This window comes from Mustela lutreola, chromosome 5, assembly GCF_030435805.1.
Source record: "Mustela lutreola isolate mMusLut2 chromosome 5, mMusLut2.pri, whole genome shotgun sequence".
Classification (NCBI taxonomy): domain Eukaryota; kingdom Metazoa; phylum Chordata; class Mammalia; order Carnivora; family Mustelidae; genus Mustela; species Mustela lutreola.
In genome coordinates, this window is record NC_081294.1 from 8,582,850 (window position 1) to 8,601,176 (window position 18,327).

Genomic DNA, 18,327 nt, shown 5'->3' on the forward strand with positions numbered 1-18,327 from the left:
AGTAGGTGCAGCCTGGTGGCTTGTTGTGGAACTGACGGGAGACACGGAGGTCAAGTGTCTGCCTTGCCAGACCGTTCGAACTGGGTGTTTGTATTAGTTCTCTGGTTTGGAGAAGAATGTGAGGTCATCACTTGGGAGCACAGTCATTGTTGTTTGTAAGTAACTGGAGGTCTTCGCCTCTCAACTTTGTAAGGCCAAGGATTGTCCCCACATCTCAGATCCTTCTTCTTGTTTAACTCTACATGTTACAAAACAGTATGTTGCCTTGAGAGGAGCTGATGTGCATAAGGTCTTCCAACGAGCTCTGTCCAAGGAATGGAGACCATCACATTTTAATGAAGATCCTGACCTGAGAGCTGCCACTTTCCCTTTGAAGGGACCGAATCATCAGTTGAAAGGAAATTGGTTCTCAAAGAGGAGCTGAAGTAAGTGGAAGAAACAAACCAAAGAAATTGAAATTTATTTTGCTATTGAATTTAACATTGCTTTTTTGATAACAGCTGTTTTCTGTAATATATGAATCTTGCTAGTATGAAATGGGTCATCAGTGGTTAACCTTCACCTAGTTGGCACCAAGTGTGATGCGACATTCTATGTCACCCTATTTCTTATAAACCTGTTTGATATTTTATTGTCAAACTCCCAATTGATAATTTGGATTAAAGCATGATGTGTGGTATGAAACCTGAATCAATATTAAAAGATCTTATTTTTAAATATTAATATCAGTTGAGGTGGTAATAGTTTAAGTATTCCTTTCATCAGTCCCTGGTGATCAAAACTCTCAAGTGAAAAAAAAATGGGTCTATTTTTCATACATAATGTCTAGATTTTACAACCTATTAAATGCATTGGGTGTATGTATATGGCCCACTATAGGGATTGAGAGGAAAAAATTTCTAGTTCCTTTTCTTCCTTACTTTTCATTGAAAAACACCATTCCCATCTCAGTAGAGAATTCAAGATCTGGAGGCTCTTGTAGACCCAAGAGGCAACTATTTGCAGGGGGCCAGGGGTGGGGTGGGGTGTTGGACCTGGTCACTTTAGTACCATGTAAACAAAAACAAAAGTTTCTTGCCACTGCAGGCTTTTATCCAATACAGCCCTTGTTAGGAATAACAAATCACCAGCTGATCAACCTTTATTACCAAGGGAGCCTGTGGGGGCTGTAGGTCATTTTGCAATTTATGTGACATCTCATCTATCTGTCTAGGATCTGTCTACCTACCTATCTCTCATATAGCTAGATCATCTATCACCTTCTATCAATCACTTCTCTCTCTTTATTTATTTGTGTGTATGTATATGTGTGTGGATGAAAATAAGAGGATTGCTTTGAATAACAGCAAACATTTTTCATTTTCTTCCTCCTACTTCTGCCTCTGAAGCCAGAGGCTCCCAGCTGAATTGGTCATCCCAGCCCCACACAATGTGCCATCAGAAGCATCATGGGCCGCAGAGGCATCTTTGGTCTTCCCAGGTCACAAATGCAGGGAAGGCGTGGACTCAAAATCATCAAGGAAACATGACATTTCTGCTAGAAGGACATTTTAGGACATGTGGTAATCCCCCTGTGCACAATCCAGCCAGGAAGGAGTCCCACTGTTTTCTTTTGGACAAGTTCAACGAGGTCATGCATGAGTCCTATCTGCCTTGATGAACTTCACTAGTTCGTTCTATGACACGAATGAAGTGGACATGTTGTTCCCAGTGCTGTAGATTTCTCTCTCTCCATGGGGGCTGGAACATTCCTGTGAGGGAACCCACCAAAACGTGGAGTCCTGGAGGAAACGATGCAACAAGGTCCCGCTTGCTGGTAATTTGTAGGAGAATTCATATGTAAATTTCCATCTCTTGCTCTATTCAGGGAAATTAGCTTTTTGTTTGCAAAAACACACATGAGCAAAAAATCTTTTGATTGTTGTTAAATTTGGGGAAGGAACCGCTGATTTTGGACTTAGAGCTGAATTAAGCTGTGTAGCGTGAAGGGGAGCAAGTTTTAAAGGAAGATGGCAGCCAATTTCTTTTGTTATTTAATTTTTATTTTTTTCCAAGAACAGTTAACATTTACTTAGGCACCTATTGGCCTCAGTCACTTGCATCTAGAGAGCAAAGCTAATTTACCCACAGCCCGTGTTCTTTTAAATGGTTAGCCTTATTTCTTAGCTCTGTTAACCACTAGTCTAACATTAGCTTCAAGTTTAGTTTTAATAATCTAATCCATAATGGTCCACTGCTCCCTGCCACATGAACAAAAAGTTTGGGGGTAATAAGGCGAGCAGTTTACATTTTCTGTTGATACTTCAAGTAATTGGCCCCAAAGTGAAATTATTGAGTTGGCCATGGTTTATTATGTTCTGAGGGCATAAAACGTGGAAGGAAATGGACCTGTAGAAAGAGGTGGTATCCAAGAATGTGTGAAAGTGTGAAAATCCTATAACTTCACTTCAACTGGCCTAATATCCTGAGTCACTAGATGGTCAGAAAGTAGATGCAGTACAAGAGGAACAAACCGATGTACATTGATACCAAAAACCAGAAACAAAGCTTGTACAAGATGAACAGCGGATGAAATAGCTTCTATCAAAATAAAATCTCACACAGGTCCTTTTTACACATACGAGGACATACACACACCCACACGCGCACAGACACACAAGCAAGAATGTGTATTTTGTAAGATAGGTCCTTGGAAATAGACATTCTTAGCAAATATGGATGACAGATCAATTGTAATTTATTTTCTTTTAACACTGTATCATCATAAAGAAAACTGGTATAAATGAAAAAATCTATTTCAAATATCTACATCTAAAATTTTAGGCAGTGAAAAAGCACTTTGTTGACAAGGAGTGTGGAATGATGGATGTTAATTGTCAGAAACTGCTGAATGCCTTGTTTAGTTGCCACAAACAAATTCACAGATCAGAACGAACAATACTGCTAAATATTCCTTTTTTTCCCATTTTTTTTTTGTTAAAACATACTGGGAGAAAGAAAAGAGAAGAAAAACTGGAAATCCATACATCTTTCAAAAGTTTGAAATCGAAGCAATATTTAGAACCGTAGATGAGGAAACACTACGCATGGTAGAATATACACGATGCGTTTTTCTCCTTTAATCTGTAATGTACATCAAATACTTTACAACAATGCATTAACAAAAGGCAAGAAACGTCTTGCTGTACAGAGGAACCCCAATGCAACTTGAAGCCTAGAATCACAACGGATGAAGAGAGAAAACAAAGCGTGAGAAGCCGTCCCTCTAACGTGTGTGAACTACGCCGCCCCTTGTGCTTAACGGTACCCTTCACGCCCTACCACCCCGCCCGTCTCCTCTGCTGCCTTCTGCCACGTTCAAGGCAAAGCACTTTTTTTTACACCCTACAGCTCCAACTAGAAAGGTGTTGTACAGTGTCCTGGTCAGGATCACTCCAGCTTCCTACTGACTTCCAAGCTAACGTTCGGTTCATTTAGCTTTCTAAAAGAGCTCGTAATAGGTCCTTACTGGTTATCACAGCCTTCCTACGGAACAGGCTTTAACAAAATAAATTTGCAGGGGGGAAAAGAAAAGCAATGTCTTGTGGTATGCATGCACATGCATTGTTCCCGGAGCGCCTCGCGCCGCCCGCTCCTCACACCCAGGAGTCGGGGGAGGCGGGGTAGTGGCTCGTTTCATAGTTCAGTTCACTGTAGGGACGGGCAGCTGAGTAGAAGTCGACATAGTTGCCGGTGGACTTGAGTCCCAGGTGCATGGTGTACTCACTGGCGGGAGGGCGATGGTGGACCTGGTCCTCGAAGAAGGACTCGTCGTAGTTTCTCGTGGAATTCTGAAATGGCTGGTAGGTCTCGTAGTCTTTCCTGCTGGGCTCCTGTGGGACTGGCTGTGCTGGAACCTGCACAGAAAAGAAGATCCACCTGGGCTGGTTCGCTCTCCCGGGACGCAGCCTCCCCATGCCCGAGGTGCTCGAGCCTCCCAGGAAGGCTGGGCCTCCACCCACGCGACCGCCAGCACTGCGTGTCTGCAAACCCTGCGAGCTGCTGGTTGCCCTTCCTTTCAAAAGTTGGTTCCTGGGTCCACACGCCAGCATTCTTGCATAATCTTTATTAAAAATTATGATTATGCTACAACAGACAGAACATGGAATTTGCCATTTTGACTGCTTTTAAATGGACAGTTTGGTGGCATTCAGTACATCTGTGGTGATGTGTGCCCATCACCAGTATCTGCTTCCAGAGCTTTCATCACCTCACACAGAAACTTGACACCTATGGAACATAACTCACCACTTTCCCCCTTGCTTCAGCCCGTGGAAGCTGTCATCCTGCATTCTGTCTCTGAACTTCACTACTCCAGACAACTCAGAGAAGTATTTAGTATGTGTCTTTTTGTGTCCAGCTTCTTTTCCTTACCATAATGTCCTCAAAGACCATCCACTTTGTAGCATGGGACAAGATTTCATCCTTTCTTAAGGCTGAACAGTATTCCATTGTATCATTTCCCTACATTTTGTTTATCTGTTCATCTGTTGATGGCCACTTAGGTTGTTTGCTCTGTTGGCTGTTGTGAGTAATGCTATAATGAATGTGGGTACTCCGGTACCTGTTGGAGTCCCTGCTTTCAGTTTTGGGGGTACGTACTTAAAAGAGGCATTGCTGGACCCTTTGTTTTTTTATTATTAACATATGATGTATTATTAGCCCCAGGGGTACAGGTCTGTGAGTCACCAGGTTTACACACTTCCCAGCACTCACCATAGCACATACCCTCCCCAATGTCCATCACCCAGCCACCCTCTCCCTACCCCCTCCCCCCGGCAACCCTCAGTTTGTTCTATGAGATTAAGAGTCCCTTATGGTTTTTCTGGACCCTTTGTTAGTTCAGTGTTTAACTCTTCAAGGAATTGCAGAACTGACTTAAGCGCTGGACTTTTTGGCTACATAATCTGTTTTAAACAGAAGAGGACAGACTAGAAGCGCAGAACACGAGGGGTTGATTTTCCTTTCCTGCATTGCTTTCTTACACCTAGGCGCTGCAATCCCAGACAAAGAGACAATGAAGATGTACAAGGTCTAATGGTCACTTGGGGATCGTCCTGCCGGCGCAGTGGGCTGTGATCAATACCTCCCTGGAGGACGGAGGCTTCCCACTGGTAGGGCCATTCCATCACACTCACCTCAGTGAGCAGGAAGCGTAGCCTCAAAAGGATATGCAGAAAAGCACATGATGAAAAGAGGGCCTCCACTCCAAATATAACATACTCCGAAGGACTGACATGTTTCCCAACTTGGTTTAATTAAGAATTGATTGAATTTGAGACTATTGTGGGATTATGAAGCTCTTGGTTGGCAGAAAGGGGCCTTCAGGATTCTACGGTGATCCTCAGCCCGCCCCTACTCCTTGTTTTCCCTCTTGTCCTTCGCACATTGCTCTCTGATGTCAGGGGCCTTGAAAGGCTAAAGGGGTCACAGGAGCCTCTGAGATATGTATGGTCAAGAATTAGTTCCCTCTGCTTGGTTTTAAGGACAGTAAGACCAAGAGTGTTCATGGCTGACAATTAGCACTTATATGTGGGGGGTCTGGATATCCTCTGGGGTCCTTTTTTTTTTTTTTTTTTTAAAGATTTTATTTATTTGTTTGATACAGAGAGAGAGGGAACACAAGCAGGGAAAGCGGAAGAGGGAGAAGCAGGCTCCCTGCTGAGTGGGGAACTGGATGTGGGGCTCGATCCCAGAACGCTGGCATCATGACCTGAGCCAAAGGCAGACACTTAAAGACTAAGCCACTCAGGTGCCCCTGGGGTCCCTTTTTAAGCACCGTGCCTCTAACGTAAGCAGAACCACCTCCCCCCACCCCGCCCACAGCTAGATCATACAGTCATGCATGAAGCTCTGCTCGTGGCAATAATTGGGGAAGAGGTCTGGTGTGAATGATGGGACGCTCCTAATGAAACACGATTTGATCAGCTCTGAGCAGATTCAGTAATTCCCTATTAATTTAACTAAGGCTTAGCATGGAAATGTCCTATAGAAATTGGTCCTAGTTAATAGGTAATGATTTGTAATTAGCACGTTGCCTGTAAATGAATGCTTCTAATGACCCGCACATAATTCTTCTCTCAAGTAAGTGAAACTCCCTCTTTTACATGTAATTGATTTATACTAGTAATTGACCTGTTCTTCAAAGAAGTGGTGAACTTCATCCGAGCTGCCCCCCACTATGTCCCACACTTCCAGTTAGCGGAGGGTGATGAGTGAGGTGTCGGGCCACCTGCAAAACATCTGTTAGCTGAGGAGCTTGGCCATGAGAGGGACATTTGGAATTAATCTTTAGCGTCTGTAATTAAACAAGACCAGGTATATGAAATTACTTGGCTAGGCTGAGGTGCCCTGTGCTGTTCTTTGAAGAGCCGGGTGCTATGCTGAACGGCGCTCCAACAACGAGTTGCAGCTGAAGCAATGAGCATACAGAGGGCTGGAGCTGGGTGGTTTAGAAAAATCACATGGGAAGGAGCTAGTGTCTGCTGTGTTTCTCTGTCAGTGGGCACTATACCCAACACTTTAACAGATTCTTCTTATGTTCTGACTATTTAAAGGTTAAACAATATGTAAGTATATATGTGTATATATATGTACATTTACTTATATGTTTGTATGCACGTATGTAAGCGCATCTGTCATCTGTATCTCCTTTCCTTCCTCCCTCTTTTCTCTATCTTCCTATCCAACCATCAGCCCATCCATCCATCCATCCATCCATCTGTCTGCCCATCCATCCATCCAATCCCCCCTTTATAGATGACAACACTGAAGCTCAGAGAGGTAAAGAAACTTGTCCAGGATGTCATAGCTAGAGGGGTTGTGAGACCGGAATTTGAACCCGTGTCCGGCCGACTCTGAAGTCCACATTCTCTCTACCACATGAGCACAGTTTCAGTGGAGCCAAACTGGCTGATCCTCAGGGGGCCAGCCTCACTGGGTTGACTCCAGGCTCTATAATAAGAAGGGAGACCAGTGGACAAGGGAACCCTAGGAGAGCTCTCACTTCGCTGTGTCGGTCTCAGTGGCTGGGGGTGGGGAGGTCTGCGGGGGATATCACTTGCAGGCTCATGGCTCTCCCCCACAGTGGCTGCTTCTTTCAGGCATTTGCATGACATGTTTCAAATTTCTTAGTGTCACCATCTTCTCTCTGGTTGGTAGATGTCTTTAGGTTGGGCAAAAGCTTATTTTAATCTCTTACCTTGAGGAATTGCCTTTTCAGTTCCCCTGTATTGGTTGTAAAGTCTCATGTCAACCTCTTCTGAGGTTTAGTCCTGCAGCTCTGAGAGCGTGTGAGAGCAGACTCTCCAGGACTGGGTGACAGGTACCACCACTGTCTGGAGGGATTGAATTCACTCCCTGGCCTCCTGGTGTAGATGTTCACTGTGGATGTACATTTGCATTGTAGGAATGTTGGCTGTATTCAAAATTAGATAAAATGCTCTCAAATATAAACCCTGCTTTTGGAGGAGCTAAAAATAAATGCATTTTTAATGTTCCACTGTTCGCATAAAGCAGATTTCTATGAAGGAAGCAGAACAAGGTATAGTAGGGGTATATTCCGAATTTGCATGTCTACTGTGGTTCAGAGAAGCCCTGACATACCCAAGGAGCCTGAGGCTGTTGCCTGCTTTTGCCTTAAGGCAGCATCCTTTTTGGGGTCGGAGGTGCAACCAGTCAGCTCACGTAGGGATACTGGCTAGGGTCTATGTTCTTGGCACTCGGTCCTATGACTCCTGCTCCCATAAAGTCATCGCTATTGAACTTTTTCCCTAAAAGTTGGATGTTTAGTTTAAATTAGGAAGGACCCTGCCACTTCTCTACCCCTCACTACCCACACACAGAAAACTGTGTTTATTCCTCACTGGGTTTGCCTACAAACTGGACTGATCACTAGTACAGGAAAACAGCTGCCCATTATAGATCTTCAAACTTCACCATAGGCTAAAAGCTGAAGACTCAGGCTGTTAATAGACAATGAAAAAGGTCACGAGGTAAGGACTCATGGTTCTCAGAGTCTAGTCCCGAGACCAGCAGCTCAACATCACCTGGAAGCTTTTTAGAGATGCAAATTTCCTCATCTCTGGGGACAACTTTACCTGCCCTGCCCACTTGGCAGTGAAACTGAGGACACCAACCAGGACCTTAAGATGCTGTTTGATATAATAATTTGATGGTTGTCATCAAAACACCAAACCCCTTTATCTCTACTTTATGAACACAAAATTCTGTTGCTAGATATGGTTATCTACATTATAACTAAGTGACAGATATAGTTGAACACGTTTTCTTTATAAGTAGGGGATAAACTAGTAGAAGGTCAGTTGGATTTTGGGGGTATTGAGGTAGTTAACTCTTAAAATGACGCCTGCAACCAGCTGATTGGAGACCTACAAACTGAGGACCATGAACCTTACTTCACACCCATGGCTGTTTCCTCTAGGAATGCCGAGGCTCAGAACTCAATGAAAATGAGGCAGGAGTCCCAGGTGGGGTCATGGGCAGTACTGCAGCTGAGTAGCTTCCTGGCTCCCTTTCCACTGCGTCATGGAAAGCCTGACTCCCAGTTATTGCCCTGGACCCTCACTTGGCCACTGCATTCTGGGTTGGGGCCTCGTTCCCAGCTCTCACTGCCTTTGTCTCCTCTTGTACGCCTACCTCAAGCCTGTTTCCTTCAGTGCAATGCTTCTTCTTGGAGATGAGTTGCTGACCAGCCTCCTCTATGAAGCTGGTCAGGCCCAGCTAGGGACCAAGTCAGCCAGGAGACGAGCCCTCAGCAGGCATCAAGCACTGAAATGGAATGGACCCTGGCACGCCCCTCCTGGTTAGATTGTTCAAGCTGGTCTTTTACTAGCTGTGAGGTTGGGAGGTCATTTTTGACCTGGGAAAGTGCCCAAAATGAAAGCATTCCATAAATCTAAAGTGTTGGCCCTGCCCACATGGCCAGAAAATCTAAATCATGAAGGCTGTGTACAAGGTTGTCTCTAGAACTGCCCAGCTGGAAGAGAACCACATCTCCTCCTTTTTCGAATGGTTAGGGTGTTCATACCTTCCAGATTCCCAGCAAGGAGAGCTAAAAGGAGGGCCAGAGTTGATTCCAGTAACCAACCAGAGTGGCCTGCAGTGTCATAAGGATTTACTTGGAACTTGTTTTAGGGAAAAATGAGATCTTTCAAAAGGATATTTTTAAATGTTGCTTGATATTAGAATGGGGTTAATAGTCCACTCATCTACTTCCCTCTGCTGGACTGCTCAGGGAATAATGATGGCCCTGAGCTATCACCTTGGAGCTCAGCTCAACTGGTGGCCTGCCAGGAGCATCTCCCCTGTGTTGACAAGGGGCGCCAAGCCTGAACTCCATCCAGGCCGGGCTTCCCAGCATTTGCTTGGGGCACCGTGGCCTTGACAATCCCCACTGAGTCTGAGTACACTCTGGGGCACCCTGGGGAAAAGGCCACACTAGGTTGTGCTTACTCTCCCGGCAGGGATGCCATCTTAGCGCATTAATTTCAATTTGCTTAATTGTTCATCATAGGCTCAGGTAAAAAGAATGCGCCCCTTAGAGCCACTGGGGGACCATCTTATAAATCTAGATTGCAGGCAGTCGTAAGGAAACGAAAGTAAGCCATCCTGTAAGTTGCCAGGGACCTCTGGACCACACCTGCGCATGTCTTCACTGCCAACGACAGTGGAATCCAGGGAGAGAAAGGCTGATATAGAATAAGCCAATTCTTGGGATGAGCTTCTCTCAACCTGCAGAGACTAAAGACTACTCCTACACTCTTGGATGCAAAGTCAGGGTCCGATCACATCCTGACCAATATCTTTTAAGGGGTATAGACAATTCTCACTGTACCTGGTATTTACTAAAAGATAAAGGTTGGTTTTCATAATTGAAATTGGCATTTCCCATACACTTTGTTCCCTTTTTCCTTTGTGTTTGAGCCGGCATGTTGATATGCAGATTGCTGCTGGCCACCCCTGGTGAGACTTGTCTAGCGCTATTGCACTTATTTATTTATTCATTGACCTCTTTGCTTTTAGCAAAGACCAGAACTGAGGGAGGTGAAGTAGATGTTAGCAACGTGTCAGGCAGGCCATGGGGCCTGGGCTTTCACCAGGGGCTTGCAGACACCACCAGATGTCTTCCAGAGTGGCTGCGTATGGCCTGGAACATTCAAAGCAATGGCATCACCCCTCTACCTACTACCATTTCTCCTGTTGATGAGTGATCAGAAAAAAAAGGTAATTTAAGGTCGAGGAGATACTCTCCATGTCCTCCTCCTTCCTCTCTTGGAAATGGTCCTACACAAGATACTCTATCTACTAGGAGCAGGTCCCTTTCCTTTACAAAGACGCTGCCCAGCCAGGTGTTGAGAAATGTTAAAAACCAGCACATTTCCCCCCATGTTTACTGTCCTCTGGCCACTTTGATCAAACAAACAGCTTTCAGATGTATCTTTCAGCCCAACTTTCCTGACACAAGGCGGGAATCTAGAGCATCTACAGAAGCCAGCTCTGGTGGTGGTTACCGGCAGCCAACAGTTATGAGGAATGCCTGTCTTCCTGTAGTGACCACTACAAGGGACAAACAAATGAAGTTATCAATCAATGAGGCAGCCATGGCTGTGCTGCTTGCTTCTACAGCTCCCACAAAACCACAGAGAGAGAGAGAGAAAAAAAAAAAAGAGCCTCCAGTGAATGCTTGCCAAAGAAGACAAACACACACACACTTAGCTCAGTTCTTGAAGGGGCTACTCTTAGCATTCCTCAAACTGGAACATGTACACGAATCACCTAAATGTCTTGATGAAAGGCAACTCTGATGCATTTGTTGCATCAGATAGATTAGGGGTAGTTCATCATAGGCTCAGGTAAAAAGAATGAGATTTTCTTGGACCGAGAAAAATCTCTTCCAACAAGCTCCTTTGGGGGCACTGATGCTGCCAGTCTCCCCAACTAGACTGAGCAACAAGGCACTCCTCAATACGCCCATTTAGTTGTTCACTCTTGAACGTGTCATCTCTATTTTATTAGTAACTATCACATGTAATGACTGCTTTCCTCCAAACAAGACCTGGCTGGGTTACGGAAGCAAACGAATCCCTGTCTAGTAATCACACAACATTATCTAGACACCAGACTCTTCCACTCATGTATTTGAGCTTTTTGTTTTGGATCATAGTAGACAACTTGCTTGCTACCACCCAATGAAGTGAGTGGCTGTAGTGAAATCAAAAACCATTTTTAAATTTGAAGCCATTCCAGTGACTGCCGGGACCCCACGCACACACGCTGTGGCAAATGTGAGTGGGACAGCAGCAGGGAATGTTATTTTCTTTTTTCAGTCCTTTACGTAGGCTATGTAGGAGCTAATTTATTATTTTTTTCCAATTCCAGGATATTTCACGCGAGTCAAAGGAGAAAATGGACCCAAACGTGCCCATCTCCTCTACCTGGTTATGTTTGATGTCTTCAGCGGGCGCACCATAGGAATTCCGGTACAAAGTTGAAATTCCAGTGTTTTGAGCTGAAAATGGGGGAACAAAGAGGGAAAGAAAAAGTATTAGCAAAGAAGACAAGGTTTCAAGTGAGGAATAATGGTGATCGGGGCAAGTTCTTGCCCTAACAGAGCTTGGTTTCTCGGGGTGCATTCCAAGTGCCATGGCACGTGGGAGAATCCCTTGGCTCTGGACTCTTCATTTTATATGCAGATATAAGAAAGAAGAACAGTTAAAGGTTCTATCAAATCCCCATAGCCCGGGAGTCTCTTGCAGTCACGTTTAGACTGCACACAGGGTTGGGCCGGTCAGCAAACAGATGGGAAGCTTGCCAGGATTCTGGTCTCTTTCTCTGGTGAGAACCAGCGGCTAATAAAAGCTTGTCTCCCGCACGGAGGCACGCAGGCATCTTTATGAGCGACTTAGAGTTGAGCTGGAGAATGACAAGGATGAAATTTCTAATTTGGGCTCACAGAGTGCTTAATCATCACGCAGACAGTTCATTTCTCAAAGGCCCAAAGGCCGGGCAGGAAGCACCATCGGCATCTGTCCGGCACGCCTCGGGGGCTGCAGCTCTGGAACCCAGCTAGACACTGGGACAGGAGCCTCCCCCCACCTCTCTTGAGACTGGCCTGCAGGCTAGCTAAAAGGAGGGAAGGTCTGCTCTGCTGGCCAGCAGCTTTCAAAGGCGCGGGCAGGGTTTGCCCCCTTCCTCCCCTAGAATCTTCAGGTTCAGGCCATAGGCCCAGAGGAAGGGCCCAGGATGCCACTCCCCTCATAATCATTTTTATGATTAAAGAATGTTCTGGAAAGAACTAAGTGTCAGTGGGGGTATAAAACACTCCAGAAACTAAGAAAGCCTTATCTTTTGCTTCCAATGTCTACGGAATGGTAAACTAGGCTGACGCACCCTAGCTACTTTCTTACAGACACAGTTCCTGGAGACACAAGGTCAGTAATATCGACCACTCCACCCATGACTATTAATTCAAGCACCTAACTCCTGTGCAGGAAAAGTCCTCTTGGAAATCTGTGCTTAAGAAAGTGAGAGCTGAGGGCCCATTCTGAATTTTAAAGGCCCCCCCTGACATCTCCTCTGGTTGGGTGTGCGTAGCTCCTGTCTGCATTTTTCCTGGACCCCTGCCAGCTACAGAATCTTCCCTGACAGCCCACCGACCCTGCTCCTCCACCCTCGCCGTGGTACTACCTTGGTGGTGAGTTCGTTCTTTTGTCTACCTCACGTGGCACCTCCCTTCACCTACGACAGCAGATGTACCGGGACGTCAGAAATCGGTCTGGCCTGCCACCTTCACCAGTACATTTGGTCTGGGACAGCACCTGGCCTCGGCAGATGCTCACAGAGTCAGGGCTTTATTTGCTGAGGCAATGAGTGAAGCGTAACCCTGAGAATATATGTCCTCAGCATTGCCATGTGCTGATGAAAAATGTCATTGCAAGGTGAAATTTTGTGGTTTTTTCTTTTCTGTTACTTGGAACAAAATGCATTTTTTTATTTGCCGGAACATGCACTGTTAGACCCTTGTGCTCCTCTCTCTGTCTCCTTAGAAACTAAAGAGGCTTCTATTAGAAGTTCTTCCCTCCTGCCCTTTGGTCCACTTCACCTGTTTAAGAGAGGGTGTGTAGCCAAGATTGAACTTGCGGCTTTTGCAAACACATGAAGCCGGTGTCTTCATGGACACTCTGCTCTTGTACGTCTGACCAAGAGGACACATGTAAGGAAATGCCTTACTTCTTTTGCATAAGCCCCGATCTCCAATTGAATCAACACGCGGAAGATGAGAATGGCTTTAATAAGGCATAAGAGAGACTGACACCAACGGGCTAGACCATTTGATGTAAAGGCATCTGGGAAGCTCAGATGGGAGGGCAAACTCCCCTGGGTGAATTTTAAAGTTAGGCCGTGTAGCTGCTGGGATCACACAGCCCTTCCCTGATGCAAGCTTCTGAACACGTAATGTTCCCGGGGAATCATGACCATGAGCAATAGCTCTCGTCAGCCTGCATGCCTGAATGAACAGCTGATTCTGGCCTTCTGAGGGCTCCACGATGGCAAGAGAACACTAAGGGGAGAAGGCATTTTGAAAGATTCTGTCTCAGCTAGATAATGAATCCAGAAAAGGTGAGTGGGGGAAGCCTGGCACAAAAAACCTAGTTGGATCTGCATGTCTAAGGGCTCAGTAGAGGAGATTCAAACCCAGCAAGAACCTGCTCTCCCTTTAAGCCGTCCCACATGGTGTTTTGAGGGTGAAGCTTCCCATGACTTTCCCATAGCTGAGGGAGCGTTTTCTTTGGGGGAAATGGTAGGACATCCTCTGATTTCTTAGAAAAGGGAGACAGCAGTTTTCAGGTATTTTTCAATGTACTATATGGTAAGTGTCCCCCGGATATTTGTGAATGGTAACAAGTACTGCTCTTGATGTGGAGGACACAAGAAATCTGATGTGCATGTCAACGCTGAAATGATGGGCATGTGCAAAAGTGCCATGGGGCCGGAGCTGGCCATTCATCCTTTCCATTCCTGTGCGAGATGGGGGCTTCCACCGGTTAGCTGGGTGCTTATTCATGCCAGTGTGGAAGGTAGTAAGTAGACACCTCCTCCATCACCAACTCCTCCAGCACCAACTGTTCCTCCACCATCACCACTTCCTCCATCATCACTACTTCCACTATCACCACCTCGGCCATCACCTCCTCCACCAATACCGCCGCTAACTTCTCCATTACCACCTCCTCCATCACCACATTTTCCACCACCTCTCCCATCATCATTGTCTCTTCCATCACCATCAGCACCTCCTTCATCACCAACTCTACCTCCACCATTACCACCTTCACCATCTCCTCCATCACTTCCTCCACCACCAACATCTCTTCCATCACCTTCTTCACTATTACCTTCTTTATCTCCTCCATCACCACCTCTGCTATCACCTCCTCCACCAACTCTACCTCCACAGTCACCACCTTCACCATCTCCTCCATCATCATCACCATCTTTCACCATTACTTCCTCCATCATCACCGCTTCTATGTCCACATCGCCACCTTCACTTCCTCCATCACCACCTCCACCATCACCATCTCCACCTCTTCTGTCACCTCCTCCACTATCACCTTCTTCACCTCCTCCATCACCACCTTGGCCATCACCTCCCCCACCCCACCAACTCTACCTCCACAGTCACCACCTTCACCATCTCCTCCATCATCACCACCACCTTCTACCATCACCTCCTCCACCATCACCACTTCTACTTCCACATCACTGCCTTCACCTCCTCCATCACTTCCTCCATCACCACCTCCACCATCATCAGCTGCACCTCTTCTATCAACTCCTCTGCTATCACCTTCTCCAACTCCTCTATCACTTCCTCCACCATCACCACCTCTACCTCCACCATCATTTCCTTCACCCCCTCCATTATCTCCTCCACCTCCATCACTGCCTCCACCATCACCAACTCTACCTCCGCCATCACTACCTTCACCATCTCCTCCATCATCACTGCCATCTTCTACCATCACCTCCTCCACTACCACCACTTCTACTTCCATGTCACCACCTCCTCCATCACCATCTCCACCATCTCCACCATCACCTCCACCATTCTACCACTACTTCCACCATCATCCCCAACTTCACTACCTCCACCACCAGCAACACCACCACCATCTCCACTATATCACCTCCACCACTACGATCACTACCACCAACACAGTAGATAATAACAACTGACTTTTACACAGTACTCGTTGGCTTAAAGGGAACCTTACTGTATACACATATGTTCAATGTTTTTTCAGGCTTGCTAGGTGATCATTAGTGTAGTTTTGAATTCCTTTTTTTTTAATTGCTTTTTTAAAGTAAGTCAGAGCAAAGATGCTTAAGCCTCTTAAATAAGTGCAAAAAGTGACATATATCTCAATACTGGAATTATCAAGATCCCTGTCATTAAACATCTAGAAACAGGTCAGATTTTATTTTTCAGTCATTATGTGTGCCTGGCATGATTATGTACCAGTGGAAATATGCCAACAGAAACACTCCCACATTCAAAAGCCTTTTGAGTGATTTTACTGGGCAAGAGAGAAAAGTTACATAACAATTCAGTCAACTTCAGAATTGTTTTTGTAATTGTAATCTCAACTGGCTATCCCAGAGTGCCAGCAATGTGGCTACTGGGGGCGATCATAATTGCAGAATGAATGAACTAAGGGAATTGGGTGTCACTACTCCAGAGTAACTGGTACAAATTAGATTCTCTGCTGAATGTGTTGACTCTAGGGACTCGGCATTCAGCTTCCCAGCTTCCTCTGTTCATGCTTGTCTACAATAGGGGCAACACTGAAGGCAGGAAAAACAGTGAATAAGAATAATAAGGTATGTTCTGTGTAATGAGTGCAGACGTGAGGCTGAGACATTCCCTGGGAGGTGTATACGTGGAGGGCAGAGTGCTGACCCTGGGGCTGTGCATCAGGAATGTCTTGTTTACTGTGCTTTTCTCTCTTGCAGTCATGCAGAGCTACCATGGAAAACACTGCCCTGGGGGTAAACGCATTTACCATTAGAAAAATGTATCTTAAATGGCCTGGGACTGGAAAACATCTTAATAAATCATCCAATTTTTTTCTCTTCTGCTTCCCTGTAGGTCTACACCTAAATAATACTTGAGAAACTAAAACTTTTAAGATCCTCTTGATGAGAAGGTCTCAGTGTCTGTTCAGGATTATGGCCTTCATACTTCCCAGGTTCATGAACAGCCTCATCTGGCTATGTTCTGTTAAAACCCTATTCCTCATGGTCTATTTTCATGAGAGACCCATCCACACTTCCACGTGGCAGAGAAGGCAGTGGAATCCCTATTAGAGAGCCTGTTGGCTCTGAAAACTCGGCTTTCAAGGCATAACCCCCCTACACCAATACCCCCAAGTCCTGCTTCTTGGAGGAAGGGAGAAACCCGGGCAGGGGAAGTGTATGGAAAGCAAGGAAGGGATGATGAATGGGAACAAGGAGAGTCGCAGAGAACAGAAAGGAGTCGGGGGCAAGGCTGGTTATTAGAAAGGCTGGGCAGCGCATGTTGCATGGGTGGCAATGGGTACCGATTTTGGCCTTGCTGGAGTCACAGTTGATGAGGAAGGAGAGACAAGGGGTATGACTGGGGTAGTGAGGGATGGAGGGCACAAGACCTCAACGCATCCATACAGAAACTGCGATTATTGGTTCTCATGAATCTCTTTGGGGGTCTGTCATGATAAAAGATGGGTTTCATGTCAAGAAGAGAAAATGTCTCAGCAGGAGTTCTGTGGGCCCTGGAATTCTTTTTTTTTTTTTTTTTTTTTTTTCGTTCTTTTCCCCTCGCTTCCCCTTCTGTTCTCATCCATTTTCCCTTCCTTCTATTCATGATGGCCAAGCTTGGCTACGGCGCACCCACCATCTTGAATCCTCCCCACTCCAGATTATGGCAGCTAAGAAGAGCTCTAGCGTGACTCCTCTTTCTAATTTGAGGGAACATTATGAGCGGGGCAAGCAAGAAGGAAAGGGGGAGGTGAGAGGGGAAAGACAGAATGAAGTGTGCATAGAGAACATTTTCCCTCAGTTATTTTCAGGTATGAGATACTCCGCTTTTATTCCTCTGGCTTAATCTCCCTGCCCCCAATTCCTGAGACTCCTTGCTGTCAAGCTCTCAAGTGAGCTGCTAGCTGCTCAGTCCCGCTGAGCTGCTGAGCGTGACTTGTAGTCTCATGTCCCAGCCCTCGGCCCTGTCCCAGATCACGTCACCAGCTCTGAGGAGGAGAGGCACATACACGGTCACGCTCACCTGTCATGGTGTCTTTCCTGGAAGTGTGTTCTCCTGTAGTTCCGTGGTAAGTGGCATTGCTGCCAGTGGATTCATAGTCTGTTTTCCTTTCTTTGAGGCTGATCATTTCCCGAGGTGAAGCTGGGGCACTTGCTACATAAAGAAATCAAAAGGAAGACCTTCTGTGTCTCATTCCACAGCCCGGATAGCTTTCCGCACAAAGAGCTAAGGTCACGAAGACACATGGCTCAACCTGTACCAGTGTGTGTACGCGGACCTGCTGGTTCTTTATTCTTTGGGCTCTTGTCTTTACCCCTTCCCGAACTCCTTGTCATTCAGTGCTTTGCAGTGAAGGGGGCACTCGGCTTGGGAGCTGGTAATTAAAGACTATCTCCTGGGGTCATCTTTCTTAGGAAGGTATTCTGATGGGGAAATGACCCACCGAGAACGGGACAGTTTGAAGAATGAGATCAGATTTGTTTTCTTTATTTCTCTTTCTCTGCTCTGCTCTTCTCTTTCCCTCCCTTCCACTCTCCCCTTCTCCCCTTGCTTCTTTTCTTCCTTTGTTCCTTTGTAAAAATCAGATGTGTTTCAGAGGAGCTGTTACTGATTTTGGAGAATCCCTGATTAAAATAAATGCAGTCTTGCTTGAATACTGAGTGACCCAGAAACTGTCCTAAAGGAAGCCAGATGAACACCTAGGATGTTTTGTGGGGCTGAAGTCACCCAGCCCGCAAAGTTCAGCCCATGGCGCGGGCTGGGCAGGGCGTGCAAAGAGCTCACTCCCCAATGAGCTGTCCCTGATGAATGTCCCCATCAATCTCTCCCTGACACCTAGCACCCTGGCCACTTGCTGCCTATTGCACCCGGGGAGGGAGCCCCATCTTCTCTTTAGGTCCCTGTCATTAAGTTTCTTATCTTCTATGAGCAAATCCCTATACTCGACACTGGGGAAAAGAAACATG

The 18,327-nt window shown here is 46.0% G+C and overlaps 1 protein-coding gene across 5 annotated transcripts in view; it reads right to left on the bottom strand.

The window, feature by feature from the left end:
- Positions 1-2,719: 2,719 nt before the first annotated feature.
- Positions 2,720-18,327, bottom strand: part of CTNND2 (catenin delta 2) — a 907,536-nt gene continuing 891,928 nt past the window's right edge. For all 5 annotated transcript variants that reach the window (XM_059173665.1, XM_059173663.1, XM_059173667.1 and 2 more), the window contains 3 exons: positions 17,384-17,515; positions 11,496-11,569; positions 2,720-3,896 (listed from right to left, as the gene is read on the bottom strand). In XM_059173665.1, coding sequence (XP_059029648.1) covers positions 3,636-3,896; positions 11,496-11,569; positions 17,384-17,515 — 467 coding nt within the window. In that variant the 3' untranslated portion in view covers positions 2,720-3,635. The remainder of the gene's footprint in view (positions 3,897-11,495; positions 11,570-17,383; positions 17,516-18,327) is intronic.